At 40.1% G+C, this 16729-nt stretch overlaps 1 protein-coding gene across 15 annotated transcripts in view; it reads left to right on the top strand.

Annotated features, from left to right (window-relative positions):
- The window catches only part of MICAL2 (microtubule associated monooxygenase, calponin and LIM domain containing 2), a 163971-nt gene that overhangs the window by 51115 nt on the left and 96127 nt on the right, over window positions 1–16729 (top strand). For 14 of the 15 annotated variants that reach the window (XM_040559324.1, XM_040559323.1, XM_040559335.1 and 11 more), the window contains one exon: window positions 11602–11958. In XM_040559324.1, the coding sequence (XP_040415258.1) occupies window positions 11695–11958 (264 nt within the window). In that variant the 5' untranslated portion in view covers window positions 11602–11694. Of the gene's footprint in view, window positions 1–2174; window positions 2279–11601; window positions 11959–16729 lie in introns of those variants that run through there. The other variant, XM_040559334.1, reaches the window with a different exon arrangement.

Genomic DNA, 16729 nt, shown 5'->3' on the forward strand with positions numbered 1-16729 from the left:
AAAGTTCTCTTGTTATTTGTATATATCATCCCCCCCAGTCCATCAATGCTTCACAAAGTGGTAAATGATCTTTAGGGGTTTTTCTGTCAGTGTGGGTTTCCTTTGCAGCAGAGTAGTGAAGTGAGTAGTGTTAAATGGGGTCCTTCAGCTGCCCATCCTCACCAGCATCCATCGCTGTGCTGTGAAGGAAGGGACAACAGAATTGGGGCTGCTCCAAACATGGATCCACCCTGTTCTGTCTGCACCTCTCCATCATCAGCCGCCTGTGTGCCGATCCTGAGTCCAGAAAGCAGGCTTGGTATGGCAGTGGCAGAGTGAGATGCCAAACACCGATCACTGTAGTCTGTAATTAAAAGGCTAAGAAAGTGCAGCACAAGTGAAGGCTGTCTGTGCTGTTCTCCTGGGTTTATGAGCACTCGGAGCCCTGTGTAGTGATGTCCTTTTGAAAGATGCTGCAACGAAGTCCATGCTGGGTTGTGCAATATTGCTCTTGGGGCGCTGGTTGTGTTAATACTCAACCCCAATAGTAAGACACCTGCTGTATCATGGCATTAGCTAGCTCTATTCCCAGTGAACTAAAGCATGATACCTTGAGGTTAGATAAAGATCTGTTTGTGCATTTCGGTGAAATAAAAGCCATACTGCTTACCTGTATGCAGAAGAGAGGGAGAAATCTATGCTGATGTGTAACCAGATACAAGTCCAAGCCAATGAATGTTGCAGTCTCAGTACTGAATATGTTTGTGTGTGTGTGTGTTTTTAATCATATTTGTAAAGTTAAGAACTTCACCGTATTTCCTTTGTATGTTATATCCAAAATTGTTTCTCTGCCTCTTTTATCTGACAGTCGGTTCTCTCTTTTCTTGATTAGTCGCTAAAAGTTGGGCAATATTAAAGTAGTTTGAGCTATATATGAAAGAACTGTAATAATGAATGTTATCGTCAGACTCTTCATTAGTCATCTTCTACATATTTAAGCCTAAGAAGATGCATCCACCGTTGTTGATCTTCACTACAGTTCACAGGACAAAGTTTAAACCTCAGACCTTTGGAACAGGTCTTTAATAGTAATTGTTCATCATATACATTGTAAATGCTCTTTCGGTGCTTCACATGTTCTAGTTATACTTTTCTGCACTGGAGAAGATGAATCCTAATTTAATTCTAACTGACCATTTCTCAGCTTGCCTTGTGAAAACAATGATATATTCGTCATCTCTTCTGATATTGCTTAATTATATTCTGCCCTCAAAGCTTTTTTGAAGGGATTGCTTTCTAACGTTTTATTACCACTGTTATTTTTTTTCCTGATGGATTTCCTCCCAAATAATGTTTTGAGATGTATTTTGTTGGTTTGAGAAGGTTTTTCTGCAGCAGAAATGGATGATGTTTTTTTAACTCTTGGGATCTGTTTTTTTTTTTTGTCAGTTTGTTTGTACTTTGTTTTTCTTCAGTTTTTGGGAGATGGTAGAAATTGTACTTCATATTTTCTTCCAAAAATATTGCTTCTACTTTGAGAAGCAATGTCTTTTCTAATCTATTCTGGTAACTGTAGGTCCAGCTTACAAGGACCAGAAAAAGAAAACATTCATTAAGTGATCCAAGTAAATTTTCTTTTTTTGTCTTCTCATGTAAATGTCCCCTAGAGCATAGTTTGGTGTCCAACCTAAATTTTCTGGTTTTCCACCACCCTCTGGCTGACTTCTCTGGGTGCTTCTTCACAGTTTCCAGTGTTGATCAGTGGCTGGTATTTGGTGGTGACCTGACAGTATTCTAGCCAAGGAGCCTATCAGCTGCAATTCAAAACTAGTTTGCTATTGTTATTTCTTTATTTCTCTAGCTTAATTGCAGTTCCCATAGATTTCAGAACAACAGATAATCTTAATACCCTTATAAGCCATAGGAAGTAGTGTGTGCTAGCTTGCATTTACAAATGATAACAGCTGAACATGGTTCCTAAGAGTGTATATATACATATGAAAATATTGCTCAGAATGTTTTATTTCTTTGATTGGCAGTGCAGTACCATCTATGTTTTCAGTGGATTAATCCTGGTTACTGATCTGAAAGTCTGATTTCTACAGATGAGGGCAGCTCTGCCAAATGAATTACTGAGGCCTGCAGCCCTTGGTGTCTTGCAGCTCTTGCACTGTTTCTTCCCCCGTTCAGCTCCTGGGTAATTGCCGCAGCCCCAGTTATGAGAGGGAAATGTGCTGGAGAGAAGACACATGAACCAGAGATCCACACTCTGCAATGTACTCCTGAGAGTTTTTTGAAGGTATTCTGTTGGTGCCTTTCTTTTTCCTCCCTCTTTTCCCCCAGACAAACCCTGGGCAGTTTGCTTCAGCATAGCTATCACTTCATGGTTTCGGTTTAAAAAAAAAAAACAAAACAACCGGTTATTTCCTTTCTCACAGAAATCCCAAGAGGAAGCAAAAGACAGTCTCACTTTGATATCCCCTGCTCTCTGCTCCCTCACTGCAAGGCACTTGGTCTCTCCAGAGAATGTCTTTGGGCAATTCAGTCTGAGCAGCAGTGCTGATTGCCTTTGTCTACCCTGTAGTCCCCTGGGCTGAGAGTGGCCCCAGGAAGAGGGCAGCTGTGTCTGGGCACATGGGGCTCCCACAGGAGCAAGCAGTAAGTTGTGGAGGCTGGTGGCCCCTTCGCCCCACGCTCTCTGCTTGGGAGAAGTGCTGGACATGCGGCAGCACCACCTCGGGCACTGCTGTGTGAGATCACAGCCCATCTCACTGCCCCGTCCTTCTGGATTATCCCTGTTCTCAAAGTGAGATGATTTCCATGACTGCTGACTAAGAGTCTGCTTCTTCCTGGTCCATGCGTTTGTTCTTTTTTTCATGGTGTATTTACCTCCGTAATTATGTCTCCTTGCGTACAAACGGAAAGCTCTATTAGAGGAACCACTGCTGCTAAATGTGGCTCAATTTTGTTGGTATAGCTGCATCTACACCAGGGATTTTGCTGACCTGGCTCTGTCAGCTGGTGGGTATGCATTTTTTTTCATGCTTCTCAGACACAGTTGTGCTATCAGAGTTTTCCCTGTGGCTTGGAGGTGAGGAGCAGAGAGGAGGACGCGGGGCTGTGAGTGGGAGTGCGGTGCAGTGGCTGTGCAGCACTGAGTGGCATGGGAGCTCCCTCTGCGTCCCCTGCACCCCTGCTCAGCACACTTGACTCTGCCGCCTCCCTGCTGAATGTGACTACAGTAGTTGAATGGTAAACTTACTCGCTGTCTGAAGCTGTCAGACCCCTGTCCTAGCATCCTACCGAAAGTGGAAAATCTTGTGCTGATTAACCATCCAACCCGCTGTCTGTTCTGTGCTAAGTTGTTATACCTCAGCTGTTCTAGTGTGTGAGCTCGAAATTGTGTCATCATGGGAAAAACAAGGCAGGATTTGCAAAGAGCTTAAAGTTTGTCCACTTAACTGTTTTCACTGGCAGTTCTCTCATAACATCATTTAACTTGAATAACAGGCGCCTTTTCTTGAGAGGTGTGCTTACTTGCTGGCTGATGTTAAATTCCTTATGGCATGCTTCTTTCTCTCTTGTGATCCCGACCTAGGAAAAACATCAGCATAAACTTTCTACTGTTGTTTATATTGTGTTTCTAATCTACTACAGCAGCGCTGAAAAATGTTCTTTCTTGTAACCAGTCTAAACAAGAGTGAGGTTTTAGTATCTTGTTTATGTATAACATTAACCCCCTAATGAATGTGGCTTAATCACCTAAAGTTTTCTGTGAAGATATTTACTATATGGAAACTTGGGACCCTTTAATAGACCTTTTACCACTCCGTTAGAAATAACAGTTTTTAAATACTCACTGTAAGCTGCTGTCTTAAAAACAAGCAAACAAAACAGCAACAACAAAAACCCATCAAGCTGAATGCTTTTTTTGTGTTTAACTGTCTATCTAGAAAACTCATGAGGCAATGTGTGACCCTTAGGTGTGCATTAATCTTGGCCAACTAAATTCTCTGAAATGTATATTCATCCAAATGTTATGGTTCTCTGTGACTGTTAAAATTCTGGTAATCTTCACTGTGCCTTACAGAGGAGACTGGTGCATATGAAAATAACAAGGTATGCAGGGGATGGTATGAAGAAAACAGAATCAGATCCTGAGCATTAGGTTTTTACCTGATTTTGATCAATGAACAATTCTTGCAAAATCAATCTGTCCTGTAATTGGTACTTTTGTTTCATGAAATATTATCTGTCCATCCTGCTTATTAACTCTATTTAGGAAAGCATAATTTTTAGGCAAAGAAACTAAGTCAATGACTGAAGTTGCATGTTTGAGTGCAGGTCATGCATACATGAAGTGACCTGCGTGTATGGTCCTGGTTTACTAGCCATTGAAGTTCTTTCTTGCACACATGTAGTGTAACGGAAAATGACTCATCATAAGGAATCAGCAATAAATTATTGCTCATGATAAATATCATCACTGTGTACTTGTTCACATTTTTCTCCAGTCTACCCACCTGCCTGAAAGCTTTAGGGTATGTGGCAAGCCCGGATGACTGTGAGGCTAAAGTTTAGCTGATTTCAGCTGTAACGATTTGTAAAAAGCTTGAGTATATCTGAATGCACTCCACTTATGTATAAACACATGCATGGGGATGCTCTTGCTAGATAAATACATCCAAGGTTTAATGCACCCAGGCTCAAGGGGTTTTTTGTTCTGCTTTGTTGTTTGTTTGTTTTTAAATCCTTCCCAAAATGATGTGAGATGTGAGTTTCTGCTTTCCTACCTCAAGGCATAGCCTGTGAACCTATATCAGACGAACAAGCTCTGGGCGAATAAAAATAACAAATTCTTCAAGCAAAGAGCACCTACTAGCCTGTACGGTGGGGACCTCACCTTAACCCCTGCCCCATAATGGTGCCCAAAGAGCAGCAACAGTGTTCCCATCATCATGTTTCAGGCTCTGTTGTAATTTCTGATGATCCCAGTAAGGCGGTTACAAAAGCTTGGTGTTTCTGGAGATCCATGGAAGAAGCCAGCCCTTGTTTTAGCAGGTTTGTGCTAATGACTGTTACCACACAGCTTGCAGCAGGGACACACATCTTTCCTACTTGAGGAAATTTAGATTCTTTAAGCCTCCTTAGTCTATTCTTTAGGATTCTTTAACCTCCTTAGGTTACTGTTTGGTTCAGATCTCAGTATTTGTATATGGGCAGCATGCCTGAAATAGCCTTAAGATGATCCGTCCACATATGCTGAGTTTTTGTTGTGCTTCAACATGCCTCTTTTTCTAGTTAAAAAGGTTTATAAAACAGATGCTGAAGGACAGAACTTGGATGTTTTGCAGGTGTTTACCATATGAAACAGTAATATCAAGGAAACAGAATTGATCATAAAACATTTCTTTAAAGTTACTGTAATGGTAAAAACTTACATTGCATAGTTTTGTTCTGTATTTTGAGTAAAACATGAATTAAAACCAGATAATAAAGGTATAAGCAGCACTTAAATATATTTAAGTCAGAATCTGTGTAAAATAAATATACTATCTTCGTTATGCTAACACCAAAGAATAATAATTGGACTAGAGAATCTTTTTCCCTCAAAACCATTTAACTTAAAAGTTTAGAGTTGCAGTTTCTGGTGGCATAGGTAGTATAACACCATTGCTAGGAAAAAAAAATGAAATTATTTTCTGAGGAGTGAGTTTTACATATATCCATATTTCTGATCTGTATGCAGCACGTACTCAAACTACTGATACCTGAAAAAATATGCACTGTTGTTCATTTGAAACACTTGTGCCCGTGTTCTGCAAAATGAGCGCCCAGGGGGTTTCAGTGATGCTCCCAGGACAGGACTTCTCGTGCAGGCGGCAGAATGGTGCAACCCACACAATTGCAAGTTTTCTGTTTAATTTTGTCTGAATTCTGCATTGCAAGAGTGGCTGTATGGCAGAGCAAATGCAGGGTGGCTTTGGCCCCACCAGCAGGTGCAGGTGCAGATGTTTGAGCTTCCGTCTCTGGGATTACATGTGCAGGCCTTGGGCAGCATCCCGTGCCTTGTCCATGCCAATGCTGTATGTTTGCATGAATGGAGGCACGTGCAAGCTGCTCAAGGGATTGATCTCATTTTTCTGTCAATGATTTAGCATATTCCCACTGTAAAACTGGAAACTTCAGACCAGTAACATCAAGAAATAAACTGGAGTATTTTTAAAGTCTTCAACTTTAAAATGTGTGCAGTGTGACTTAATCTGTGTGGCAGATCAAATCCTACTGGTAGATCATCTAGTTTTATTCTTCCTGTGTATGCATCAAAAATATTCACAGCGAAGTGTTAGTGTGCTTGTGCAAGTGCTTCCAGCTCTGTTTTATATTCTGGGTTGATTCCAGATGTAGCAGGTTAAATCAGCACAGCAGCACACGTTTGGAAGGCTGTTTGAAACGTCTCCTATGACTTCGGCAAAACAAGCTGATAGCGTGTATGGTAACCTTGTAAGTTCACAGGCACAGAGTCTCGGTAGGAACTGTTTTGAATTCCATACTTGGCCTGAGAAGTTATTTTGCAGGAGTTCTGTGGAAGTCAGCTCTTTATAAAAATACAGAAAAAGAATTTAGCTGTTTATATAGAAAGGCTGTTCTTGAGGCTATGTTCAGAAGCAATTTCTGTTCATTGATGTTTCTGTAAGGGTTGTGTATCTCAAGAAATGTGTTTTCTCTTTGTCACCAATAAAAAATGAGTATTTTAGGCAAATGTACTTTTGTGTTTTAACTGGTTTTATAAGCAAAACAAGGGAGGTTAAGTTGTTACCAGAATCACATAATGTCAATTCCAGGAAAACATGCGAAGAAACCAAACCACCAAAAAGCTGTGTTTCCTCCAGATAGAAATATTTGTATTTAAAATGGCCACCATGAAAGCAAAGTGTCTAGTGTGAGTAGAAACTAAGTGGAAAAGCCTACATGGTCCATAATGCAGTCAGTTTCACGTGCAAATGTCACTTACCATAATGATGCTGAGATTTTAGACACTTGTGTTAGGGAAGAGAGCAGAAATACTGCAGTTTTTACTGATGATGAAGAAGCGCCAAAGTAAACAATTACTACAGATGCTGCAGAATCCACTCTTTCATTCCTGTTGATGTTTTTAACCTTAAGCAAACAGTAAATATGTTGTAGCCTGCATGCCAAACTAAAGTCTTAAAAGAATTTGCTCTTGATAAACATAGCAGAATTAGGGCTGTATTGAAAACAGAATTGGGATTAGTAGTATTGAAATGCTAGGAATTTAATTCCTTTCCAATCTCCCTGAGGAACTTGTTCTCAAGCATTAGAAAAAGAGCACTAGGAGACTAAAGAAGGACTTGAATGTGCAGCAAGTTTGAATTAAAATTAGTGGTCTTTATCTCTCCAATGGGACAACTAAGCCTCCAAAAAAAACCAAAGCTTGAGAGCATACTGCCTCAAAACGCTGTTGACAAGTGCTTCACCATGGTATTATTGTCAAAAGTTAGTTGTTTTCATTTAATGACTCCTGTATGTCAACTTTGTTTGCTGTATTATGCTGAAGGGTTTCATGTGCAGGTGCGAACTAGCTCTGTACATCAATTTAGGGAGTGATAATTCATGAAATTATCCTAACATTTTGTTTGCTACTCTCAAAATTATCTGTAGCAATAGAGCTTGTTCCACAAAAAGGAAGCATTAGCCAAGACTGCAGGCATTTGCTTTCATACGTATATGTCTGTACATGCACCATTGTTTTAATTTCCACTTTCTTTCTGTCCTTTCTCCAATTTTTCAAACTTTCTCCTTGGGTAGCCACCAGGGATGAACAGCAATTGTCAAGTTCTCTCATGTCATGTTCCTGTTTCCTCCCTGACTGGAGGCAGAAAGGGATAACTTATCATAAAAATGCAACCCTTCTGCTTCCCAGTGTCTGCAGCTCGTGTCTGGGAGCCTTCCAGAGCTTCCTAATAGCATGGGAAGCTCTGTAGAAAGCCAAATTCTCATATGCACTTAATGCATCATGCATGGGACCTATTGTTAGCTGGGAATCTAACCCAAAACTACCAAAACGTGGATGCTTCAGTCCTGACTTAATAGTCTGGACAAACAGTTCTTTTTCCTGCTAATTCTCTTCTTTTCTGTGGTCTAATTTTTTATTGCAGTACTTGAGTAAAATTTCAAATTAACTTCACTATATTTTTGGTTTGTGTTTCCAGAAGAAGTTCAACAGACACTTTGACAAGTGTAAGTTGTGGTTTCAGCCTCAATACTCACCTTGATGAGGTTTTCAGACCTGTATTTCATCACATGAATGATCTATATGGTGAGGGAGGAAAAAGGGTGAATGATGGTCCTCTAAGAACTCCTGTATTTTCCTCAAACACTTTTATTTGTTTCTTTCTTTGGCTTTTTTCCCACTACAGGTAAACAGCTTATGTATTACATTTTAAGTGTTTGAGTTGATTACGGAACACAAAACTTACCATAGTTAATTACTCCATTCAACTTCTGGTCCTCATTGCATTATTTTAATGAGTTATGCACAATACTGCAGTGAAATACCGCTGACTCCTCAGAAGAAAGCATATACTTTCCATGAGTTGCATATCCTCACAGCACCATTTTCCTCTCTGTCATTCTGTCAACACAGTCTTAATGTGCAAAAAAAAAAAAAAAAAAAGTGGTATTTCCAGCAAACCAGAAACTCCAGTAACCAGAGTCTCCTGTGTCATCTGGCCTTTCTGACCACAAACAGGCTTTTTTGGAGAACATGACCTGTGACGCAGCAAGGAGAAATGCTCAGCTGGTGAGCAAATGTCTGCTGAGTTGCTGCTTCTCAGTATGGACAAGATGGGAGCCTTTTGGAAATTCACGTGGAGAAAATTTCATGCCCATCAAAAACAGCCTCAGTCATGGCTTTGCAGTGTTGAAGGAGGAAAGTTTTAAGCCTGGGGAAGGTCTCTTGGCTGCTCTCTTCCCCCAGAGGAAAGGCAGGGGAAGCCCAGGCCTGCTGTGTGCATTTGTGTGCTTATGCACCACATGCTTCCACTAGCTTGCATCGAGCTAGAAATGTTTCCCTGCCCTTCACTTTGCCCACAGTGGCTCCTGCTGGCTCTCTCCTCTTCACCAGCCCTGGCACTTGCTGTTTTTCCTTTTAGGTTGCTTCAGATGTGGCTCTACTTTTTAGCTTTTTCTCTTCCTGCTCCCCCCGGCCCTTTCCTTGCTGGGTGGAAACAGCTGAGGCTGTAAGTCTCCTTCCTGTGTGCAGAAAAGAAATTAAATTTGAAAGTTTGTGATTGAACTCTTATCAATTATGCTGGGTTTTAAAGATATTTGTGTTACATGAGCATGGTAACAATCTTGTGGTGAGCTATTGAAAACAGTGGGGAGGAAGTATTGTTTTATGGCTGTTAGGTCAAAGTCTTGTAGTGCTGAGGCAATAATGATGCAAGTTTAAAGCCACGAAGAAAACCTAATCTGGCTGCCACACGCTTGGCTGAACTGTCCATAGTGCAGCATTTCACTGACACTTCCACAGTCACCAAGAAGCTCTTTGTAACTATTTGAAGTGATAAGAAAAATACTTTGGCTTTTTGTTAAAAATCTCTCCAGCAGATATGGAAATTACATAAAATAAGTGTTTTATCTTTTTTTTTAATTGTTCTAAAATCCTGGGGTACCTGTATACCCAAAAGCCACTGTGTATCTCTGCCTTCCCAAGCACTGGTGAGTGTCACACCCAGACCCCCTTGCCCATGTGTCCTGGTGGCCAGGCTGCCTCCTGCCAGCATGCAGTTGTTGGAGGATTGTGCTCATTAATCAAGGCGTTGAACCTGGAGAGGTGCTGGACATCCTCAACTCCTCTCTAGTCAATGGGAGTTCATAGCACTCAGTTTCTTGAAAAATTAAACCTTCTGGAAGTTGGGGCATACAAAATGTTTCTACTTTTACTTCATGAAACCCTTCAGAAAAGGGCACGGAGCATACTATAAATGAAGTATTCAGAGGGGAAAACAAAAATTTCCTGACTTATTCTTGGCACTACATATTTAATCATGACATTTGTTCTAAGAAAATGTACAAACTCTTAACATTGCCAATTTATTTTACCCACAAACCAACAGCAGACTGATGTGCACACAAAGGTTATTTATTTTGAGCATAGCCGGGGAATGTGAGTGTTCCAAATGCTTCCTTATATCTCCCCATGGAATCTCTTTAATATGTTGCATGGTATTTTTCTGTATTAGAGGATTGTAAGATGGACGCGGTAGGTCTCTGCGTTACTTAAATATACTGGTTATATTTTCTCTTTTCTTCTTTGAAGGAAATGCAAGCAGAGAATGAATAGTTTGTGAACAGTGTTAAAAAGTGTAACTTCAAAGGCACTTCTAACTATTTGTTCTAAAACTATCAGCCAACAGATGATGTTCCAAGCAAAATAACTAATTATGTGGGAGGTTAGGCAAGCATTGATTTAGTTTTTGATTGCTTGGGCTGGTAGGTAATTCTTTAATAGCAAGAAAAAGAATATATGACTTAAATCTCAGGATTTGAATTCAGGTAGACCCTCTTCTGAGAACAAGTTTATACATAACCTGTAATAATTCTCTTGGAAAATGTGAAATCCACTTGGATATTTTCTTTGGACTGTGGCTGACTCTAAGACACTCCCCATTAGAGACTTGAGAGCAGGGTTAAGGAAGGATAAGGGAGTACCCTAATGAAAGTATTTTAGTTCTTGCAAACTTATGTTAATTTAGAATAGCTTTGCTTTTACAGAGTGTAAGGGTATTTATCTGGACTATGAGGCACAGTTTGACAGTGATCATATTACTCGGAAAAGCCAGTGGAACTTAGTGGGCCAAACATCATTACTTCATATCATTAGCACATGACAGGGTAAGACTCCAAACACATAACTTCAGTTTTTAGTGTGTGGAGATAAAATTCCTTTCCATGCAGTACAGCACCAAACCATTTCTCATTTTGGCAAGAGTTAGAAAAAGGGGAGTTCTGTGTTTACTTGTATACTGTTTCATCAGTTCTGATGTACCTTGCGATAATGTTTCTGCTTAGCCTGTTGTGTGCATTTGCTTGTGGTAAGTGATTGGGCCAGTTCTGAATTGCTCTGGCTAAGCTGTGCTCTTGCCACTAGCTTGTACAACAGGAGAAAATTCCCTAAAATAGCATTGACTTTTGGCTTCAGATTTCTAAGGATTCTAAAGACCAAAATGTTGCTAGAGATGTACTTGCTGTGGCTTAAATTCTGATTAGGAAAAGCATCTGACCATTTGTTTTTTCTTAATCCATTAGCTAGCATTTATCACTGAATAAAAATTAAGGTAATTCTGAGACTTCGGGTGAAGCAGGTTGATTTTGAAATAGACTTGTGTGTAGGAGTTTTGTAACAGTCTTCATGAAGTACTTGTCATGACAGTGAAAGTAGGTTTATTTGTAGCACATCTTAAGTACCCTTGCTAACCTTTTGTACCTTGTCGTCCAACAGTCATATGCTGTGTTATATTCGCATTGGATATGTAATTTATGGGCTTAATTTTTCATAGAACCTGCTTTAACGTGACCTATGTTTGTATTTTCTAGGCATAACATGCTTGGAAGTACCTGCTAGTGTTGGTTACCTGTACCCTAGCACGAGAGCTCCAGCTTAATCCTTTTCAACACTTCTTCCAGAACATGGGGGAAAACGATGATGAAAAATACAGTCAAGCTGGACAGATATTTGAAAACTTTGTCCAAGCATCAACATGCAAAGGTACCATTCAGGCTTTTAATATTCTCACTCGCCAACTTGAATTAGATCCTTTGGACAATAAAAACTTTTACACCAAACTGAAGTCAAGAGTAACCACATGGAAGGCCAAAGCTTTGTGGAACAAGCTTGATAAAAGAGCAAGTCACAAAGAGTACAAACGTGGAAAATCTTGTATGAACCCTAAGGTAAGTGGAAAAGGTCATTTCTGGATTTCATAATTTAGAACCTTTTAAACTTGATTATCTACAAAAGCAAGGTTTCCCCTTAATATACTTGTTGAAACTGTGACCGATACCAAACAATGTTGTCAGGCTTTCAGATATTTTTATTCTGGAAACGTACAGCATGTCAGAGCAGTCCTAAAAGCACCCTGTTTTACAGTCTACCTCAGTCACAGCAGACAAGTTTTCTGTGCCTCTTTAGACATCAGCGTCAATCAGCCATGAGATGTAAGCTCATAAGTCAGTAGCGTACATTCATTTCAGGCTCACAAGAACTACTTGCATCATTTAAACAGAGTTTTGCAAGGTGCCAGTCACGACATAGTCAGCAGGCTCCCCCATTTGCTGCTTGGTGCATGCTGTAAGACACCAGAGCTGGTCAAATGTGTTTCAACAGCACTAAAGTGTTCTTTGGAAACTGCTTCATGGAGTTTTGGGAGATCTGTCTTTGTCACCTAGCATTGGTTCTAGTTGCTAAATAACAGGAAAAGAAAATCCTGCATTATTTAAGGATTTAAACACTTGCATGTAAATGCTTTTTAGCAAACACAGTGTGGATGATTGGTACTTGGTAGTTACTGAAAGAGGTGGTCTGCTTGGTGGTGAAAAGGACAGGAAATGATCTTCACTTCAGCAGAGCATGAAAATACTGTATTTTGGTAGGGGGGACCACTGAAAGTTGGTATAACTCTTGTTAAAACGGAACAAAATACTTTAGCTCATGCCATCTTACTCCATCTATTCTGTGACTGATCATTCTTAATAGCTTTGTCTGAGAGCAGTTCACTTATTTAGCATCTAATGATAGCTAAAAGTTGCTCCAAGAAGGTCTGGTTTTAAGAAGTTACTTGACTGTATTGCAGTAGAAGAGAAAGGAAGGGCACCCTGGGGGGTACCTAGACACCAACCAGTGGAGGACTTTTTAGTTTGAACTATCACTGAAGTATTATTTTATGGAATCAGTAGACAGCGATGAAGATTTCTCTTGTTTGAGTCATTGAATTGAGACTTCCCAAAAGCATCAGGGAGAAGCATACCGTGTTACTTTCTGTACATATAGAGGCCTCTGTTTTTATATATTTCATTTTTAATAATCTATTATTAACTTTTTATAATGTAATATCTGTACAGCATGTTTCTTTAGAAAACAAAGTATTCTTCTGTTTGCACTGCTTTCCTGACTGTCTCTGTTTTTTTCCTTTCCTTTTTCCCATCACTTCCCTTTTCGACCTGTGCTTCCTCCCTCCCTTTCTGATCTTTTGAAAAGGCTTTAACATGTCATTGAGCATCTGTGTGATTAAAAACAGACAGGAAAGGGGAGGAATGAGAATGTGTATGATGTTTAACAAATTATAGGAGATAATCCACATACACCTCACCTGCATATACGGTCCCAAGTCCAAATTTCCATGGTTAGCCTGAGGAAGTATTTGCAACGCAAAGCAGTTTTAAGATCCATGTGAAGTATAAAATGAAACCCTGCTCAATCAAGTGTGACATCACAAAGCCAGGGCCTGATTCTGCAAAGTCCTTCAGCCAAGTGATTAATTTCTATATATGGTGAGAAGACTCATGGAAGTCATGGTGCATAAAATACAGCCTGTATAAAGCTTTACAAGGTTGTCAGGTAAGAGGCTAATCAACACGTCCAGCAGTGTTGAAAGTATGGTATTTCTGCTCTTTGAGAGTAAAGATTTATTTTTAGTGGCATGGTGTAAATATTTGCAGAAATTAATGGACATATCTATGCTGTACATATGATCAAATTGCAAATGAATATAGAATGTCTGTGTATGAACAGTATACATATAGATGTTCTGTGAAATACCTAGATGTTCGTTGTGAACGTGGTCTGTGCCTGGACCTGCACTTCAATGTGTCATCACTGATTTAATGAGAGAAACACGAATCTTCAGATTGCTGCAAATGAAAGCAGTAACCACAGTCTGTGGGCTCTGTGGGCATATCTAGCAAACATTCCTCGCACGTGAATCACAGTCTGCTGTGAAAGCCTATCTATGCAACATGAATGAGAGGAGACACGTTGCAAGAAGGCAGCAGACTCCCTGAACGTTGCTGTGATGTCCACTGACAGCTCCACTTGCAGATAAGGAATTCTCAGAAATGCTGGTAGACCCAACTGAAAAAGCAGTGCAAAGACATTAGGCTACAGTATGCACAGTACGATTTTCCTTTGGTGCAGCTGGGGATTTTCAGTTTGTTTTTTTTTCTTGCATTTTATGCCAGCTACCATTTTTAGTAGAGGAGCAGGCAAACAAGAATTTAGCAGATAAAATCCTGGCAGCTGGGCCCAGTGCTCACCTCACCAGTGGAGTTGCTGGGATCTGTTTGAAGTGATCAGCTGGAGTAAAAATCTTTACTGTTAAAGCAGCATCACAAAATAAGCTCTTTGCAATTTCAGTTCTGTAAACACAGCCAAGCTAACAGTCATCATTTAAAAATTAAAAAATTACTTGAAGGCTTTATATGAGGTTGGGCCAGGAGTGCTGTAGCTGATTGTGCAGCTCACAGTTCTCAGCTACGGTTCTGCAGTCTGACTTCTTACAATCTTCCCCATCTTTGAAGGAGATATCAGAATACAATCAGAATGTAAACTACTCCTTGTGGTGTGTGTCTGCTGTCTTTTGTTTGTTTTAAATCAGAAAACAAGAACCTACTGCCTTACCCAGTAGCTTGTCACTTTTTGCACAGTATTCAAGAGCAAAACGCTGTACTTCCTGATTTTTGTGCTTGTAAACTCTTCAGCTACACTTAGGTTACTCTCATTAGAGTAACAATATACACAAGTTTCCTACATACAGAATGTTCCGCTCCAACTAAATAACAAGAACCCGTTGTCTTAACTGCTCTTGAAGAACACTGCCAAATACAGTTTTCAGAGTTTCTACAATATGATTTTAAGCTGGATGAGTAAAAACAGTTGAACCATTTTCAAGAAGTTCAAACCCACTGCTATTTCAGAGTTGACTTATTGTGGACTTTAATTTTTCCTTTCTTTCTTTGTAGAAGAAACCAAAACAAAAACAAAGCAATGCAGAAAAGCATGCTGAAAATTGTGGCAAAAAGGAACTTTTTTTTTGAGGCTGTAGGAATCCTTCTGTTTGATAAACATTTAACAGACATAAATCTACTTCCTTCCATGACAAACATGTAGAATGGGAATTGATACTGTTCTGAATTGCTGTTTCTGGACTTGGCATTTGCACAGTTCACCGATATTACTGGAAGAGAGAAATCTGCACTAGGTAGCCAAAACTAGAAATCCTTCTGTGCTTTTTCAAGTCTATCTGGAAAAAGAGCATAAATTTATTCTCCTGGTAAAGTTTCTCCATCATTTTCATCTTTTACTAGTAAATTCAGAGGAATGCATTCAGAATCTGTAATTATTATTTTCTTTCTACTTGTGAAGTAGAACATAGCTAGACAATTGGAAAAAAATGTTGTTCACTGTTCTAGAAGTTTGAATGTCTCAATTTTTTAACGTACACAACATGATATGGTAAGACATGAAACGGTAAGAAGCAAGAGTTCATCCAGCTAGTTGCAGAGTGTATTCACTAGCCTTTTCAAGTCATATGACATTTAACATGGGCTCTAAACATTGATTTTGAACCTCTCTGTATGGAGGAGGTTCTTTACTTCAAACACTTGATATACTGGCAGTTTACCTGTGTAAATGATACAGACATGAACGTGCATATAAAGCAGGCCCTCAACTGATGTTTTAGATATGTATGCATATGTATCAGAGGGCAGGACCTGGCTTATGCTGTGCACCTGAAATTCTGGCTCTCCCATGACTGCAGATTTGTGCTTGAGAAGAGCCAAGATCACTGCATGTGAAAACATCCCAGACTTGCACTGAAGGGAGGTGTTGATTCTCTAAAGCATGTGGATGTGGTGATGTCTTTTTTTTCCTCTGCTCCAAGTACATATGCTGTTTTTTGTTTTGTTTTTTCAAAACAGATGCTTGCACTCGAGGAGAACTAAGGCTTGTTTAAGGAGCTATTGTTTAATTATCAGTTGGCTCGGTAGGTTCTAGCATTTGTCTCTGGGTGAACCCAGTTTTGGGTGGTGGTGGATGTGGATGGGGTAGCAGCAGGCTCCTGTGTGCAGCTTTGGGCTCCTGAGCGCTGCAGACCCCACGTTGGGCACTATCTGGGCAGAGCACAGTACAATTCGAGCTGCTGGTTTTAAGGCCTAAGTAGGCAATGTTAGCATAAAGCAAGTAAATAAAACTGAGCTAGGAACTTTTAAGTGTTGTGTATATAAATATGTATGTATGTGCATTTAAAAGTATACGTGTGGATACGTGTTTAGATAGCACGCAGATTCCTGCAAAGTAGATGGAACAATCTTGAACTCAGTCCCTGCTGGCTTCAGTAGTTTCCCTTGTTCCTGGATGTGGTCTTTCAAATCTTGTTTTATAATAGATTGTGTTCCTGTCCAAAAACTGTTGTTGGGAAACTTACTGCAAGAGAATGACTCAAAAATTATTTATGACTACAATTCCAGGGCTTGCATAAAACCACAGTGGCTCTTCTCAGGTAGTGCCATGTGCTGTCAGTCCTTCCCAGCCTCAGTGGTGTTGGCAGCTCTGCTGTGCAGCAGGAAGGTTCTGTGGGCTCCTCTGGTGGGGTGCTGGTTTAGTGAGGAGGTGTAAGAGAGGAGAGCCTGTGGCTGGAGGGGAGTTGGGGGCCAGGGTGTGAGTCAG

Source organism: Cygnus olor, chromosome 5 (genome assembly GCF_009769625.2).
Source record: "Cygnus olor isolate bCygOlo1 chromosome 5, bCygOlo1.pri.v2, whole genome shotgun sequence".
Taxonomy (NCBI): Eukaryota; Metazoa; Chordata; class Aves; order Anseriformes; family Anatidae; genus Cygnus; species Cygnus olor.